The 19013-nt window shown below is 38.3% G+C and overlaps 1 protein-coding gene across 3 annotated transcripts in view; it reads left to right on the top strand.

Annotated features, from left to right (window-relative positions):
* scn5lab (sodium channel, voltage gated, type V-like, alpha b) overlaps nt 1-8337 on the top strand; it is a 104615-nt gene extending 96278 nt beyond the window's left edge. For 2 of the 3 annotated variants that reach the window (XM_066716663.1, XM_066716679.1), the window contains 6 exons: nt 1407-1679; nt 2699-2752; nt 3408-3549; nt 3936-4036; nt 4568-4838; nt 5084-8337. In XM_066716663.1, the coding sequence (XP_066572760.1) occupies nt 1407-1679; nt 2699-2752; nt 3408-3549; nt 3936-4036; nt 4568-4838; nt 5084-6312 (2070 nt within the window). In that variant the 3' untranslated portion in view covers nt 6313-8337. Of the gene's footprint in view, nt 1-1406; nt 1680-2698; nt 2753-3407; nt 3550-3931; nt 4037-4567; nt 4839-5083 lie in introns of all 3 variants that reach the window. The other variant, XM_066716671.1, reaches the window with a different exon arrangement.
* Nucleotides 8338-19013: the final 10676 nt, after the last annotated feature.

Below are 19013 nucleotides of genomic sequence, written 5' to 3'. Positions count from 1 at the left end.
GTGCCAGATACCACAGCACACCTTCAGAGGTCTAGTGGAGTCCATTCCTCGACGGGTCAGGGCTGTTTTGGCGGCAAAAGGGGGACCTACACAATATTAGGCAGGTGGTCATAATGTTATGGCTGATTGGTGTTTATGCACACAAGTACCACAATACTGGATTAATCCATTTCAGTGGAATTTGTACATATCCAGGATGATTAACTGATTAACTGAGTGTCTATAATCTCACCATCCGTTCAGACCTCTGCATTTTAATAACCATCCAGTATTTCCTTTTGTGTTTGTTTGTTTGTTTTCCCTAAGGTGACATTTTAACTGATATGCAGGCATTGTATAGACTTATAACTGAAGTTACTGCCTTGAAGTTGTAAAAGTATAAAATCTCTGGTTAACCAATGATAACACTGCATAAAAAATGACCTTTTAGAAAGCTACTGCTTCAATAGCCCCCTAAAACAGACAGAACACCGTGGGGAAAATGTTTACTATATCTTTGTAATATTCATACAGGTGATGTCTAAAAAAGAAAAACTGCCATTCTGACTTCTCCTTGACCGAAATACATGTACATGTATCTACCTCTCTGATTTCTCATCGAATGATGACTGAAATACCCTTGACTAAAAAGCCCGAGATGTTAAAAATCGGATTTCCTATTTAAAATAAATCACTCTTCTCCCCATGTGTTCTCCTGCTAAAATTTCCTTGGGCATGGAAAATTAAATTAGACTGTTTCAATGAGCTAATTAAGTTTAGCTATGAGTTTATTCTAAATGGAATAGATTTATTACAAGACAAAACAATAACAGCAAAATAAAAAAGTCATTTTTTATACAGTAAGCCTGGAAGAATTTCTTTGTTAGAGTATTTGCTATTTAATGTTTAAAGATAATTTGATAAGTTCCTTTAATCATTATTTGATTTGTGTACATACGATATTAAGATAGAATTCTGATCAGCTTTAATTACACATCACTCAGAAATTGTTTATCCCAAATATTCAATCATTCCCAATGTTGAATTTCAAAGTGCCGAACTGTTCAGAGTTCAGCACCTGATTTCAAACGCGGTTCAGCATGGATAAAACACGATAGAAAGATACAAGAAGAGGAAGAAGTGTGATGGTGTAAAGTGATATATGTGACCATTATCCAGTCACGATTGGCCACCATTTGTTCTATTTGCTCTTAAAAGCCAGTGCATGTCATTGATTTGAATTGGTACAGCTTAACCGCCTTCGAAAATATTGTGCGTCCTTAAAGCTGGTCAGCCTTCAGATATGAATCGGTCTGTTTCATCCTATAGACATAGAACTGAATGACGTCACAATGTAGCTATTCTGTTTCTAGCTGGAAGACAGTCTCGCCGCTGCCGAGTCTCACAGTCTATCTCTCCACTCGCAGGTTGTGGTAAACGCCCTGATCGGCGCCATCCCCTCCATCATGAACGTGCTGCTGGTCTGTCTGATCTTCTGGTTGATTTTTAGCATCATGGGGGTGAACCTCTTTGCAGGCAAGTTTGGAAAGTGCGTCAACAGAACAGGGTACGCATACAACGAATCGGAAATAAATAACAAGAGCGCATGTCTAGCCAGGAACAGTCCAGACTACAACTGGACCAAGGTGAAGGTCAACTTCGACAACGTGGGCGCCGGGTACCTCGCGCTTTTACAAGTAGTAAGTCCTTCTTCCTCCTTCCACTTTGTTTGTGAAGAAAAATGTTTGTCTTCAGGAGCAGCAGGCCTTATTTCACTTTATTTTTAGCAATATGAATCCCATTAAAATAACTTTCTGGGCTGCGATGAATACAGGCTTTCGAGCACCATTCTTCTGCTTAACTTAGTTGGGAGCGTATCGTAGCAACAAGTCACTTAGCTCTGTTCAATCACCTTTTCTCACAACTTCACTCAATGTAAACCTTTCATTTGCATCTAGAAATAGTCAGGCACTAGTCATTCACAAAAGCCTGCAATTACTGGTAACCAAGGGGAAAGCCAACTGCCGTGATTTGTCCTGATAGGCATCCACAGGTCTTGAATTAATCCACTTTCTCCATTCACTTTTTTCCTGCTCTGAAAACATTTCTTAAGGGGGAAGCATATTCTTTCTAATTCTTTTTTGCTATTTTCTTTTTATAATTTTGGTTAGCAATTCATTAATTACAACCAAAATACCACAATGGAAGACGTTTTAATGATATTAAATGACGCACCGGGAATTGATTAAGGCTGAGAAAACATGTCTGTTGAATGCCCTTCAAAACTGTTTACGTAAGAAAAACAGAGCAAACATAAGTTTTAAAACTGACACTCTAGGTGTATCTTAATCTGATCCCATTCTACAATAAAGAAAACAAATGCCAAAAAACGTACTTTTACTGCATTCATGTTTTTGAGAGATTGTATCAAATTGACATAAAAAATCTAGTAAGTATGTAACAATTTCTAAAGCTGAAGAACACTTTAAAGTGGTGATACTTTGCTTTCTTCTTCTTGGGTAAAATCTTACATAAAAAAGCCATGACTGGAGTCGATCCGTTATTCATATTGAAAACTGCAGGATCGGGACAGTTATCCGTAAATAAATCATACAATGTTGGTTATCATGCCATTAAAAAGCATAGCCTGAGTTTTAGTTGCATAAAGCAACTGAGAGTGAAGAATCTGTAAACCTCAATTTCTGTTGTTTCCTTTCAGGCAACATTTAAAGGTTGGATGGAGATCATGTACGCTGCTGTGGATTCACGTCAAGTAAGTGTTGGCAAAATTGGCCATATTTTCCTTGCTTGTCAGTCACCAGTGCGGGAGGGCATCGAAAATGGGCACCTATGATTATCGCATGCATGACTGGTCTTACTTTGTAAATCACGCAATGCATTCTGGGAATTTTAAGACATTTTAAGAAAGAAAACATGGCGGACGCTTCCCTAAAACAGCGACGATCCCAGTTAACTGAAAATCTGTGCTTGTTACAATAAAATGCAGAAAAATATAGTTTGGGTGACATTTTCTGAAACTTGCACTAATGCACTCAAACACAAGGCGTGGGACAAAATAACCAGAAAGGTCTATAAAAGATGTGCGGCATGTGTGTTTGGACCCTGCACATCTGAACTGCTCAGATCACACAGGTGACAAACCAAACTGCACCACAGAGACAATTTCCTGGTCATTGGAGACTGACACACTTTGGAGGATAAATATACGAGTCCTGTTACGCAGGACTTTTGGTCACTGTTTCAAAAAGTTGTGAAGCTCCTAATATATAAAACCCAGCTGTTTCAGATAACTGCAAATGCCTACAGTTCATAAGATGAAAGGAGATTGATATACTTTGAGAAAATATAATTTATCCTTTATATATGAAAGATCTTTTTTTTTTTTTTTTTACTATCCTTATGTATAGGAGGAGGAGCAACCAGTAAGGGAAATCAACCTGTACATGTACCTTTACTTTGTCATCTTCATCATCTTCGGATCTTTTTTCACTTTGAATCTCTTCATCGGTGTCATTATTGACAACTTCAACCAGCAGAAAAGAAAGATAAGTATACAAACTCTACCACCATCACACACAGAGAGCCTGATGTCAGTAGTCTCAAATAGAAGAGTTTGAGTTTTTATAATTCATTCTTTTTTTATTATTGCTCTTGCTCATTCTCATCGCTTATTGAATCTCCCCAGAGTAGCTCAGACCAAATCAAAACTCGAACTAGTGAGCAAAATAATACTTAGTGGCCATAGCGTATGCTCTGTGACGCAGGTATAACACCAAGCATTGTGCTATGACACATTTGAAGTTGTAAATGTATTAATTCAATATATTTTCAGTATTTCAATTAATGTAAGTCCTTTGATGAGTTGTGGAGACAAACGCAGTGTATACAGATATCATCAGCTCAAAATAATGGTAAGGATTCATGTTTATACTTAGGTGGACAAGATATATTTATGACAGAGGAACAGAAGAAATACTACAATGCAATGAAAAAGCTTGGATCGAAGAAACCTCAGAAACCCATTCCTAGGCCACTGGTGAGTGCATAGTTTCCACTTCATTTGACATGGTAGTTATCACAACCATTATATATCTTCATGAAGGTGATTAACATGGACTTAATTATATGTTGTTGGGAGTAATTTATTTTATTTTATTTCCTCTGTCCTGATATGTAATATGTGTCATGTGTTAACAGCATGTTTTTGTATTCTACCAACTGTCCATAGTACAGAAGGACAAAACAATGTCTATAAAGATTCAGATTGTATTGAAGAGGAGATATGTTACAAGGACAATGTAGACTGCAGTTTTACTTCCCTGCCGCTGCTGTTTAAGGTTCATAACCGTATCTAAGATGTGTTTTGAATCTCCCTCATGTCAGACACAGATTTCCACATTGAGAAACCAGATTATCTCCAGACTTCTCAGAGTGCTAATAATACACTGCAGATTTGTCACACAGCAAGGCAGGGGTCTGCTGGAACAATTCCTGCTAGAACATCCCATCGACGGGATGCGTTCATGTCAGCTTAGTTGACGTGACTGTATTTCGCTCTCTCTCCCAGAACCCCGTGCAAGGATTCTTCTTTGACCTTGTGGCGAAGCAAGCCTTTGACATCATCATCATGATCCTGATCTGCCTGAACATGGTGACAATGATGGTGGAGACCGATGAACAGGTCCCACAGATGAAGACGATCCTTGAAAACATCAACCTGGCCTTCATCGTGATCTTCACGGCGGAGTGCTGCATTAAAATCGTAGCACTGCGCTGCTACTTCTTCACTGTTGGGTGGAATATCTTTGACTTTGTGGTGGTCATCCTGTCCATAGTGGGTATGTGGAATTATATGAGAATCCCTCAGGAGTCTGTGCTGGGCTCCTACTCCTTAATATATATGTATAAATGATAAATGATGCATCTGTATCTAAAAAGGTTGAGCTTGTAACAGTTGCTGATGAAAACAAGTGAAATAATCCATTCCCTTGAAGTTTCAAATAAAGTGTAAGTAAATAGTTAACAATTATAACATATCTATATGTTAACAGATTACTGATTTGTATATTTTTGTATTTTTCAGGAATCGTTCTTGCTGATATTATAAACAAATACTTTGTGTCACCCACATTGTTCCGAGTCATCAGACTCGCACGTATCGGACGTGTCCTCCGACTTATACGTGGAGCCAAAGGAATTAGAACTTTACTTTTTGCCTTAATGATGTCTCTTCCTGCATTGTTCAACATCGGTCTTCTCCTCTTCCTCGTGATGTTCATCTACGCCATCTTCGGGATGGCAAATTTTGCCTACGTGAAAAAACAGGGTGGCATTGATGACATGTTCAACTTCGAAACATTTGGCAACAGCATGATCTGTCTCTTCCAAATCACAACCTCGGCCGGATGGGATGGCCTGCTCAATCCCATTCTGAACAATGAGGAGTGCAACGCAACCAAAACCCACACTGGTACGAACACAAAGGGAGACTGCGGGAACCCTTCGGTGGGCATCACTTTCTTTGTTAGCTATATCATAATATCATTTCTTATTGTTGTGAACATGTACATAGCCATCATTCTGGAGAACTTCAGTGTCGCGACTGAGGAAAGCACAGAACCTCTGAGCGAGGACGATTTCGAAATGTTCTACGAGGTGTGGGAGAAGTTTGACCCCGAGGCAACGCAGTTTATTGAGTATGCCAAGCTCTCGGATTTTGCCGACACCTTGGAGGAGCCGCTTCGCATCGCCAAGCCCAATAAAATTAAACTAATCTCCATGGACCTGCCCATGGTCAGTGGGGACAAGATCCATTGCCTGGATATCTTGTTCGCTTTCACCAAAAGGGTTTTGGGGGAGTCGGGGGAAATGGATGCTTTGAAGCAACAAATGGAGGAGAAGTTCATGATGGCCAACCCTTCCAAGATCTCCTACGAGCCCATCACCACGACCCTCAGACGCAAGCAGGAGGAAGTTTCTGCAATCATAATTCAGAGAGCCTACCGGAGTCACCTTGTCCGTAGGTCGATGAAGCAGGCCTCCTTTGTGTACCGCCACATAAACAGTGAGGGCAACATTCATGTGGAGGACCCACCTGAGAAGGAAGGTCTGATAGCATCCATGATCAAGGAGAACTATGGTCCTGAGATGGAAATGATGGAGACACTATCGTCGACTTCCTCTCCACCATCTTATGACAGTGTGACCAGGGCTACCAGTGACATTTTCCAGGCTATGATAACAGACCCCAGAAACACTGATTTAAGTGAACCCTACACTTTTCTTGACAGAGACAGGGAGTCATTTCTGTAACGCAGGTTATGAATGCTTTAAATCTTGTTTACCGAATGTAACATAACTAAAACAACACTGGCTCAGTCTAGTTGTACACTTGGTTGCAAAACAAATTGCAGGGTTTCTAGGATTTATTTTTCTCCCCTCCCCCCTCACTTTGGTAACTAAGGGAAATGTGTAAATCACACAGAAACCCCTTCGACCCTGCTTACGGCAACTTTGCTTAACATTTATATGCATGAACGACCTGCGCAGGGTCACAACAGTTATATCACTGATGTAATAATCGTTTATTAGACTGAAAGAAAAAGAAGAAAACTCTTTATCAATATTTACAAAACAATGCCTGACTGTATGCATTAATTAATGGTCTTACTTATAACAGTGTGATTCCTCATGATAACGTACAACTTTAGAATATAAAATAAAGAACTGAATACAGTAGCAAAATGTAACACAAGACACGTTATCTCTCTTTCATATAGTTATAATTATTATTATATTTGATATTTTTCTACTTACGACAAAAGTTGTCTCTTTTTCAATTGGGGTAGCTAGCTATTCTATTCAAATGAATGCCACAGACTGTAACATAATAAAAGGGCAAGTTGCAACTTTTTTTTTAAAAGCAATGTAGGCTTAGCTATTGTTTGGCATTATTGCACTTTGAGTTTACACTTAGGTATATGCTGGGTGGGTGTTAGTGATTTTTTTTTTTTTTTTTTTTTGTCACTAATCTGCTCTGCAGGAAATGCTGCACTTGTCCACGTCAGCATTGTAACTGATGCCTACGCAAGACAATCAAATCTATTCTGCCTGAGTTCTGGTGATGTTTTCAGATAAATCGTTTATTTGATCAGGTTCTTCTCAATAAATGGGGACGCAGTCAGAAGCCATTGGGAAGTGTGGCAGGTATTAAAAATGCTTTGGAGGGCTGCAGCAAGATTCTGTATTTTGTGTTTGGTTTTTGCATGTTTTCACAGTGTAAAATCTCTCCACATAATACATGTTGCTGATAGGAATTTGCTGGCAACGAGATGAGAATTTCAGTTGGGAATCACTTGCATATTTATCTAGCACCAGAATGCTTTGCAATGGCATGTTAACTAGGGTTTCACAGGATAAAAGAAAAGAAAATGGTGTGCTGTCAACGCATGTACAGCACAGGTATGATCTGCATGGAACACAATTCCTTTGTCCTTTTTAACTGACATTTTCAGTTCCCAGACCCAGAGCTTTAAAAACAAAACATTAATCGTCTCCTGTTTCAAAAAGACATTTAAACTGTACCGAAGGGCTCTGTAAACAGCAATAGTGTGCGTCTGATCGCTCCCTGTCTCGTTTCTGTGCTTGTTTGGGTTTGTGTGTTTAATTTGGTGGCAGTGGTTTATGGTGGCGAAGGGTCTGGCTGTCATGGAGATCTTGCCTGCTAATTACTCCACTGCGGAGACAATTGACATCATTGTGTGGAGTGCAAACACACTCATTGATGTAAGCAAACACCTCAGAGACTACACTGTGTTGTTGCATTTACACAGAGGTGTAAATGTCATGGATTGTGGATTTCTGAATGCAGTAATAATATCATCAATGTCTTTATGTTCTGTATGTGTCATCCATGCTTTATCTTCATTACAATCTGTCCTCTCAATGTTTATAGAGGTCGTTTTTTTAAGGTTTATTGTACTGACGAATAAAACAGAATTCCCATCACTAAATTATATTTATATAATATATCATATATATATACATATAAACATTAACTGAGAGATTCTTTAACATTGAGATCATTTTAAATGTCACTACTAGCTTTGTAAATTTTGTATTTATTGCATTAGCTTAATGCATTAAGTTAATACACAAAGTACACAATAGCTGAAATCACTTGAAAGAATTACAGAGGTTTGCTAAGAAATGATGGTTACTTTCAATGGCAAGGAATTATTGAAAATATCTGTTAACTCGGCATAGTAGCTAAATGGCATATAAGCATCATTATTTCCAAGCATTTGCTAAGGAAATATAATAAAACCAGAATCTGAATGCCGTGTTGCTTGTTTCCCAACTTGTTCTGACATTTGTTGGTGTCCACAATTGAATGATTACAAACATATTCCTTATCTGAAAGGTACAGCGGACAAACAGGATGCATTGTGGGATTACTGCATATCATTCTCTTCATTGTGGGTGAACTGGACATCTCCTTGGTCTCATTGCTCCGGGCTTCATCACCATGCAGTAGCTGGATATCGTTATACAATGGGAAATAGTTCGTGATTACTTCTTTTATCCTCAGCTAATTGATGTATACATTTTGTTTTGTTTTTAGAAATCTTATGACTGGTCATACAAAAAACATTTTTAGCCCAGGCTGACTGGGTGTATATTGTCTATTTTAAAGGCAACCAATCCGTTTGCATTTTTGTATTGTATTTTTACCTCGTGTCCCTAGAGGTTTCCTATTGGTTTAAAATGTATCATTGTTATATACTACACTGAACAAAAACCACAGTAGCTGTTGCTAAAGCATGCTTACACAACTACATGAGCCATGGGCCGGTAAAAACATATTACAAGTGCATTGATATTAGTTTCATGGTATCGATATGCATGAGGGGATATTGCAACGAGTCCTGTTTCAAAGCTACAAGCACAAATTAGAAAAGTGCACTAAATACAGATCATCAGTCCAATAGCAACACCTTCACACTGGAAACCTGGTCAAATGAAGTCAAACAGTTTTATTAACAGACTTTTTGCAAAGACTGAGTATCAAATGTATTATACAAATTCTAAACCTTTCCGCTGGCTTGCACATTTTATATTCTGAGAAGATTATTTTGGGGATGAATCTGACAAGATTTATTTTGACTTTTACAGTTGGCCATTCCCTAATAAGAAGTTTTGTATGACTGTGTCTGGGAGTATTATTGTTTCTACTTAGCGTACACCCAGTGAGGATTAGAGGATGTGCCATTTACATATGTATATTTATAGAAAAGAAAAATGAATTCCCTTTCAACCCAAAAAATATTTTTACAAATAATATATATTCTAGCCGATAGAGTGCAATATACTGTAAGCTGGTGTTTTATATTAGCTGTTTTAAATATCTACACAAACTTTGACACAATACAATACAGCAATACAGCTCTTTCCCCTCAAAATAATTAAGTATGGTCATTTATTTTGTAAACAATATTAACAGAGCTGTGGGTCTTTGTTTTTAAACCACTTACCACTGATTAACCCTGGTACTACAGTTCATATTTGTTTCCTATTTAAATGAAGAAGCCCGAGGCAAGTTGCGTTGCCCGTTCTGTGCAGATTGTCAAGAACGAATGTGCCTAACAAAGGAGACACTTAAAAGCCGATTGAATATACCGCCAGGCTCGTGTGCTAAGTAGATACAGTAGAGGTAAGTAGGTAAAGTGGAAATATATCGAATGCACTCTTCTTTGATCACGTGACTGTCATTACAGACACTCTAGAATGAGGACCTGAGCACCGAAAGGAATGTTAATTAACTTGATGAAAAGGGACATTCCCTGTCGGCACACGCAGGCTGCGGAGAACACTGTGAAATCCCAGCGTGGCGGCTGACATTGTCAGGAAAGAGGGCTTATTGGAAAGGAAGGCCTTTGACTCGTTTTCACTTTTCACAATTGTTCAGAGCTTCTCCATAGAAGACACCAAAGTTGGTCATTAATAAACCAACAGGGTGAGCCTGCCCCAGTCGCTCTAACAAGGTCCATCTACCTGATCAGATCATAAAAGAGTTCCCTTCTGTCATGTGTCCTCGGATTCAAGCTGCTGTCACAGGCATACAGACTGCTGTCCCTCCCCGTCCCCAATACGAGACAAACCCGGTTCACCACATGCTTCTCTCCTGACAGGCGCTTTACGCTCGTCCAAGGCTGAGGTATTGATATCACAGTGACAGGCTCTTACACATGATGGGCCCGTTTCCCTGGTACGGCTCAGAGATAGTGTTTTTTGTTACAAATATACTCTTGAGCTAAAGAGAAAACGTAGAGATTTATAGGAAACTATAAACCTCTGAAAATAATTTGTCCAGCTCATGATAGAGAAGAGTATTCATTTGATGTGATAGTAAAAATCTGGAAAAAAAACAGATACACAAATAATGTTTGTATAAAAGTGCACCCAGCCATTAGCATGTAGACATTTTTCCTAATAATCTTCTTTAAATGATTTTTACTCTGTTAAGCCATTTGAAACTGAGCACAGGTTGAATTATATTGGTTCTGCGCTTAATGGAAAATCAATTCCTGATGGATGATCAAAGATTATATTAGGTCTTTTGTCATTTGAAAGAAACTGGATAAAGACGTAAAAATAGGTTAAAATGTTAACTGTCATTAAAACAGAGAAAGTTCTTTGAAAACACATTTGGTCAACGATATTCTTTAATTGGTAATATTGTGGTGTATTTTATTTGTATATAATATATAAGTAAGTAAATATATATATATATATATATATATATATATATATATATATATATATCACTGAAATCAATTTTGATGTGAATGTGAAGCATAAATATACTTTTATCAATGAACAAAAAGTTGATTTATTTACATTCTATGTAAAAGTGTGTTACAATTATATATTAAGTTGGGTGAATTGTTGAGGTGATTGAAATATGGAAAAGGTATTTTTTCTTTACTTTGTTTTCTCTCAAATTTATATTTATTTTATACTGTAATCACATTTGCTTTAATTCTTTTAATTTTGGTCATTTATTGTAAGGACATTCAAAGGAATTTGCCATTTGAACTGGTAAAGGTGATATTGCACAACGTCCTACTCAATTACTATGAAATGCATGCTTTTATTATTATTTATTTATTGGCAGACACCCTTATCCAGGGCTGAATATACACACACATATATATATATATATATATAATCACCTCAATTGTTTGATAGTGATTATATGTTTAAAAATTATTTAGTACATTCTGTAGGACAAATCCCACAAACATGTGCCTGGTTTTCAAAGCTGTGTGGAAAGCTGCATGTTTTTATATTTAAAAAAAAAAAGTAGGATTTGTTTTATTTATGTAGGATTCAAGTTTGTAAAATAAATAAATAAATAAATAAATAAATCTTGTACATGAATTGACAAATGTTAGGTACTGAAATAATAATACAATTGGGTTTACAATTACAGTTTTCCTGGCGTTTGGGAAACCCCAATTAAAATAAATTAATAAATCCAACCACAGTGATTGAAAAATTCAAACAATGTATAATTAGCAACATTTCATTTACACAGACACCCGCCAATCAATCATTTTATATGTTCTTAATCTTCATTGTTTTAATTGCTGGGGATAAGGTGGATGAGTGCAAGAGAGTTGATGATTTCATTAACTTACTTGCTTCATATATTGCCTTGGACTAAATTAACTCTGTAATTAACCCCTCCTGACATGTGAATCCAACCTCACTTATGTTCAGTTTCAAGTCTTCCTGTCAATCCCCAGCACTTATCTTATCTTGAAAAGCCTCTGTTAATTTAAACCAATAAATGGTAGGGACCCAATTTGCATTGAGAACAGACACACCAGTTCAAACAATCATTAGCTTGCAACCTAGAGCTGAATTATAACAATTACTACACTTGCTTAAGGAAGAATATGTGCAACTTATACTAAAGTGTATAAAAGGGGACTGGATTAACATTTGTTTCTGTATTAATGTATTGTCAAAAGTGTAGAATTGAGAACAAGGGCAGTGATGTTCAGACTGTATAATGCACTAGTTAGAGCTCATCTGGATACTGTGGACAGTTTGGGGCTCCACACTTCAAGAAAGATATCGCTGCTCTAGAGGCAGTTCAGAGGAGAGCAACCAGACTTATTCCAGGTCTGAAGGGAATGTCCTACTGAGAGACTGAGGAACTGAACCTTTTCACCCTGGAACAGAGGAGACTACGTGGGGACTTGATCCAAGTCTTCAAAATCATGAAAGGCATCGACCACATCAAACCAGAGGAGCTTTTCCAGATCAGCAGGGACACACGCACCTGGGGACACAAATGGAAATTGGGCTTCAAGGCATTCAAGACAGAAAACAGGAGACACTTCTTCACACAGAGAGGCGTCACAATCTGAATAAACTCCCCAGCGATGTGGCTGAAGAGACAATTTGGGAACATTTAAAAATAGACTGGATAGGATCCTTGATCACTTAGTTATTAATGGACACCAAACGAGCACGATGGGGCGAATGGCCTCCTCTCAAATTTTAAACTTTCTTATGTTCTTGTGTGTATAGACCCTTGAAATAAGTTAATAGACAGCCTGTGAAAGATTATCATTTTCCATCTGGAACCGCACAAAGAACTGGCAAGATATGAGAGGGGTTAATACTTTATGACCATTGGCAATGCAAGGCAAATTAAAAACATTGGTGGTGTGACATGGAAAAGGGTAGCTGTAGATCAAAGCCAATGGATAAATCTTGGCAAAGCCTTCACTCACCTAAAGGATTATTAGGAACACCTGTTCAATTTCTCATTAATGCAATTATCTAACCAACCAATCACATGGCAGTTGCTTCAATGCATTTAGGGGTGTGGTCCTGGTCAAGACAATCTCTTGAAATCCAAACTGAATGTCTGAATGGGAAAGAAAGGTGATTTAAGCAATTTTGAGCGTGGCATAGTTGTTGGTGCCAGACGGGCCGGTCTGAGTATTTCACAATCTGCTCAGTTACTGGGATTTTCACGCACAACCATTTCTAGGGTTTACAAAGAATGGTGTGAAAAGGGAAAAACATCCAGTATGCGGCAGTCCTGTGAGCGAAAATGCCTTGTTGATGCTAGAGGTCAGAGGAGAATGGGCCGACTGATTCAAGCTGATAGAAGAGCAACTTTGACTGAAATAACCACTCGTTACAACCGAGGTATGCAGCAAAGCATTTGTGAAGCCACAACACGTACAACCTTGAGGCGGATGGGCTACAACAGCAGAAGACCCCACCGGGTACCACTCATCTCCACTACAAATAGGAAAAAGAGGCTACAATTTGCACAAGCTCACCAAAATTGGACAGTTGAAGACTGGAAAAATGTTGCCTGGTCTGATGAGTCTCGATTTCTGTTGAGACATTCAGATGGTAGAGTCAGAATTTGGCGTAAACAGAATGAGAACATGGATCCATCATGCCTTGTTACCACTGTGCAGGCTGGTGGTGGTGGTGTAATGGTGTGGGGTTTTCTTGGCACACTTTAGGCCCCTTAGTGCCAATTGGGCATCGTTTAAATGCCACGGCCTACCTGAGCATTGTTTCTGACCATGTCCATCCCTTTATGACCACCATGTACCCATCCTCTGATGGCTACTTCCAGCAGGATAATGCACCATGTCACAAAGGTCGAATCATTTCAAATTGGTTTCTTGAACATGACAATGAGTTCACTGTACTAAACTGGCCCCCACAGTCACCAGATCTCAACCCAATAGAGCATCTTTGGGATGTGGTGGAACGGGAGCTTCGTGCCCTGGATGTGCCTCCCACAAATCTCCATCAACTGCAAGATGCTATCCTATCAATATGGGCCAACATTTCTAAAGAATGCTTTCAGCACCTTGTTGAATCAATGCCACATAGAATTAAGGCAGTTCTGAAGGCGAAAGGGGGTCAAAAACAGTATTAGTATGGTGTTCCTAATAATCCTTTAGGTGAGTGTATATACTTATATATATATTCAGTTCAATTGAGGTTAAACAGCAACCATTTTACCAGTCATATAAACATATCATAAATGTCTGAATGTACAAGGGCACACAAAACATAATTTTTGGAATCAGTGTCAAAGAGATTCATGTAGTTTTATCTATATATTTATTTAGACTCAGAAATGCGTAAATGTAAACCTGCTGAGCTGGGAATGATGGATAATCTGAGCCTAAAAAGGCAAGGAAGAAAGAAAAAAAGAAAATAGATTTTTCCCTCCAAATACAGTTGGTTTCAGAGAGTGCTTTAAGGTACTGACATTCAAACCATCTTTGTTTGGGGTTTGCTGTGGATTATCATCAGAAATCCTTAGAAACATTATTTTGATGCTTTGAATATAAATTGATAACATTAAAATACTTTTATCAAAGTCGCTTAGCAATTAATCTGATTTGAATTAACATTTTTCCTGTGTGGAGCAAGAATTTGGATTAGAGTAGTATAACATTACCATAACATTATATATACATAAATATATATATAATGATCTATATACTGAGCATGTAGGATGGAGACTGATGCTGAATCTCGTTTTGCACATATTCCCAGTAATTTCGGTATAAATAGTTTGTGGTGTTTGTGCACATAACAGACATTATATGTACTGCTTCCAAACGCCGTCACTTCCTTTACTTTACATTAAATACATTTTGGGAATGAGGTGACATGGCAGCCACACTGCTTTAGGGGTTTCCTGCAAAGCATCAGATTAAAAATAGGTATTCCACGTAAACGGCTTGTTTTCCAAGTTTTTGGTTCCAGTTTGTTTGCGGACAGCGGTCTCCTGTCAGGGGAGATTGGGGAGTTGCATGTTGAAATATTTCAAAAAATCTCTCCAATTTAAAAGAGCAGTCCGTGACGACACAAAGACTCCAAGGACCGCTGAGGAACAGAAGACGAGGATGAGGAGCCACTAAAAATACTCCGAAGGACTGAGGCGGTCGGCGTGTAATAACAGACGATCTCAGGATGACACAACCCAGAGCCTCACAGGGATTAGAAGTTTTTATAAAAAATCCTTAAGACCAGATGGCATCTTCTGTTAAATTCTCAAAGACACAGGGGTAAGTATCTACAAACTACACACGTAAGTATTTTAATAGATTCTGTTATAAAATTGGAAATAAGTTCTACACAATGTCTCCATTGCAATAGCCATTTTCAACAAGAGGGTCCATTTTTTTCAACACGACCAATGATTCAAAAAGACGTTTATTAAGATGAAGCTTTTAATAGTTCAATAGTCTTATATAAGAAATACTTTCTACACATTTCAAGTCTTATTCACAAGAATCTGACCTTTTTACTTAATTTAATGCATTTTTACATTTGTTTAATCATTATTAAAAATAAAAATAGAGACAAAATACTCTAATGTAAAATAATAGTGAAAATATACGGTGAAGGACAAATTAAAAATCATATAATAAAGTGGAATATATTCCAGTTGGTAAAATGTAAATATATCTATTTTTTATTATAATACATTAAATGTAGTGAAATATTGTATGTATATGGAACAATGATAATAGTATAATACAAATACAATGTAACATGTTTAACAATAGAAGTTATGACATCATTATTAATATTTATTGCATAGCTCCTGTAATACACGGTTTTCATCACAAATTTCAAAGTGTTGTGGTTTCAGCTTTTGATATGTTTGTGAGGTGCGACATTGCAAATCTACTCTGCAACCACAATTCTTCACGTTCATTCTTCAGATGTTATAATTATAATAATCATCATTATTAATGCAGTACATTACAGAATTCCAGTGCTTTACAAATATTTCATAACCCGGCTCCTTCGTGAGACATGCCAGCCCACTGCCGGGGACAGTGTTCCAGAAGTCAAGAAGTCTCATCCAGACAGCGGTGGAGGGGCAATGAGTGCTGCTGGTCTTGCTCAGAGATGGGTCTTTAATCCCAGCCAGGGTAAACAGTGACAAGCGGATTCCAAGAGCCCGTCTCCAGATTGATGTTAAAGCAAACAAACCATCCTCGTGCCAGTTAGGGTGCATGTTTGCCCTTCACTGGCACTTTTCACTCTGCTCTCCTCTGGGCATGAACACATATGTCCAAGTGCATTATCATGTAAATGCATACAGGCCAATGATATTATGTTGATGTGGCATGAGTCTTGACCAGAACTAGACCGCATCTATCTGCATTGAGTAGAACATCAGTAGATGCAACTTAAATTAAATTGTTTTACTTTTATTGCTTACAATTATCTGCACGATTGGCACGTTAAAGAGCACAAAATAGCTTCAGGCTTTACTCTTAAAACAGATAGTGAACAGAGGTTTTGCTTTCATGAGTTTACGGAGCAACATACCCACATACCTTCAACTAGAATTCCTGTGCCATTTAAATTGGCGGCATTGTATGGCAAAGTTGAGGAAAGATCAGATAATCACTTAATCTCTTTAACATTTGAACCTTTCCTTTTGCAAAATGGGATTTACTCACGTTGAGTGACTGATGTGACCTACTAGACTATTTTATTTCCAAGTGCCCTATGGAAACAAAGCTTGCAAGGCCTGAGTTTGCTAGACTCTGATCGGGCCCCAAAGCAACCCACACATTGACTCTGTTCCCCCACTGGGAGGAGTGACCTCCAGCCAGCTTGATCAAACTTTATGTTTTTCTTCGACTGCAGAAGACAATGGTTTGAGAAGACCAGGACTTTAAAAGCAAAGTGATAAAAAAATGATTATGGCAAGCAACCAGGCTCACATTTTGATACCGAACTCCCTGGGGAGAAGATTACATATCCTGCTGATAGACAACACACACAGACAACCAATTCTCACTTCAGTATTATTTTGCCCAAGCTATATAATTGTTTTTTGAGTTACAGTAACTATTAACTCACACACACACTCACACATATGCACTCATATATCATCATCATTATCACCCTTTGTCTCCCCAAGATGTTTTCAATCTACGGTGTCTCTTTTCTGGGTTATGATTCTGAGCTCATCTTATCATCTTCTATGTAGTCATTCTTTAGCATCTTCGGTCCATCCCATCCCATGTGTTCATCCCTTTTTAGACGTTAAGATCTTAACTCTTTCAGTGACATCACATACCGTTGTTTTTGGTTGTCCATTAATTTGTTTTTCTAGTTCCTACAATAATCATACATCAGTCCTTGTTTGTGTTGTTGGCAGTTTCTGTGCCATTTTTACATGTAAGGATCAGGTTTCAGATTCAAAGCTGAGCACTGGTAGTTTGCACAGGTCAAATAGTTTTCTCCCGAAGGCAAAGGGGCAGATTTCCTTTCTATGGCGCATTGTTTCTTGCACATTCAACCTCTGTAAAATCTCAATCTGCATTCCAAGGAAGAACATATGAAAACGTTGGGTTTAGGATGCAACATTGGTTATCTGAAATTAAGAAACTGTTCCCAAGGGCTATGGGAATATCACCTTCACCTGGACCCTGTGTGCTGTGACCTCCTTGGTCCACCCCCCATCACAGACTAAGTTCACTGCATGTCGTCAAAATGCCTTCTTTACCCCAGACAGATAGGACTACAAATGATTTCCCGTCGGGAACTGTTTCTTCATTTCAGAAAACCAAAGTTACATCCACAACCCAATGGTATCTTTCAATTTCGAAACAGTTCCCAAGGGCTACGGGACAGTATGTGCCCAGGCTGTCATGAGAGAGGACTAATCTCAGGAGAGCACAATGTTACAGTGGATTCCACGTCCAAGGAATACTAGCAAATGTCAGTCAAAGAGCAGGGAGGAACTCAAACCATCTCCGGTGGCATATCAGAACCTGGGCAGGTGATGTAAGGGATGGAGCAGAGCTCAAAACATCCAGCCTGTAAAAATGCATAAACATTTGCAGCATAAACCGGCTCACCGCAGCACAGTCCTCAGATAAGGGTGCGGCCCTGGAAAGCGCCCAAGAGGCAGCCATACAAGGCATGGATTACGGTACTAGCCACTCAGGCAACCGAAGGACAGCTGACACAACAGCCAAAGCAATTGCCTCCACAATCCAGTTAATCATATAAGCAACATTAATATTTAAAACCTACTCTATTTTATAGGTGGTGCCGTCGCCACAGGCTGAAGTATCGGGACAGTGTTTATTATAACCTTTGTTATCGCACTACTCTCTGCAGATTGTACTGGAATAAGTAAGTCACATGTAACTCACATTACTATGCATTAGCCTACTCATTTAAACCAGGATGAAGTGATGCCAATTGTAATGCACTGCGGTCAAAGATTGTCGGTTTTTTTCTTAGTTTTTGACTTATTGCAAAGAATCTCCCCTGCGGATTAATCTCCTGTTTTTGGAAAGTAGAAAGTAATAAACACCATCTTCACAGTTTTTCCCTCAGCCGTGGACAGACACACTTAATGTTGTTAATGGAAACTATAATTACTATCAAGGAGTAAGACCATGATGCTAAAGCACAGTTGACTTGATAATAGTTGCCCCGTGGGGGAGACAAATCTGGTGAGTCTATAGTTTTTTCACTATCCAGGAAGTTGACACGATTCAACAGCAATAACACGCTGAAGTTTGACATCTGCCATTATTTGGTAAGTTTTACATTTTACACTTTTCAAAGTGGCTTATATGATGGACTCGGTCTGGAAGAGTGGTGTGTATCTCACTTATACACTATAACACCTCATAAAGATACATAAAACTGTGATTTTAGAACTAGTGGGACCTTCACTTTAAGTAAGTACACCAAAGAAACAAAGTCATCAGCCATTTCAAATACACACACACACACAAACACATCCTTTATTTTTCTAATATAACGGATTCCAGCTTAAATAAACCCTTTAGTATTCAAACTCTGACTAGTTGACCGTCAAGGTTGTATATATAAAGACTGCTCCGTGTAACACAGTCTCACTAAAATAAATAAAGCAAAGTGACGTGCTGTATCGTCCCCCT

The sequence above is a fragment of the Amia ocellicauda genome, chromosome 2 (genome assembly GCF_036373705.1).
Source record: "Amia ocellicauda isolate fAmiCal2 chromosome 2, fAmiCal2.hap1, whole genome shotgun sequence".
Lineage (NCBI taxonomy): Eukaryota > Metazoa > Chordata > Actinopteri > Amiiformes > Amiidae > Amia > Amia ocellicauda.
The sequence above is the reverse complement of the archived record's forward strand: the minus strand, read 5'-3'. Positions and strand labels throughout refer to the sequence as shown.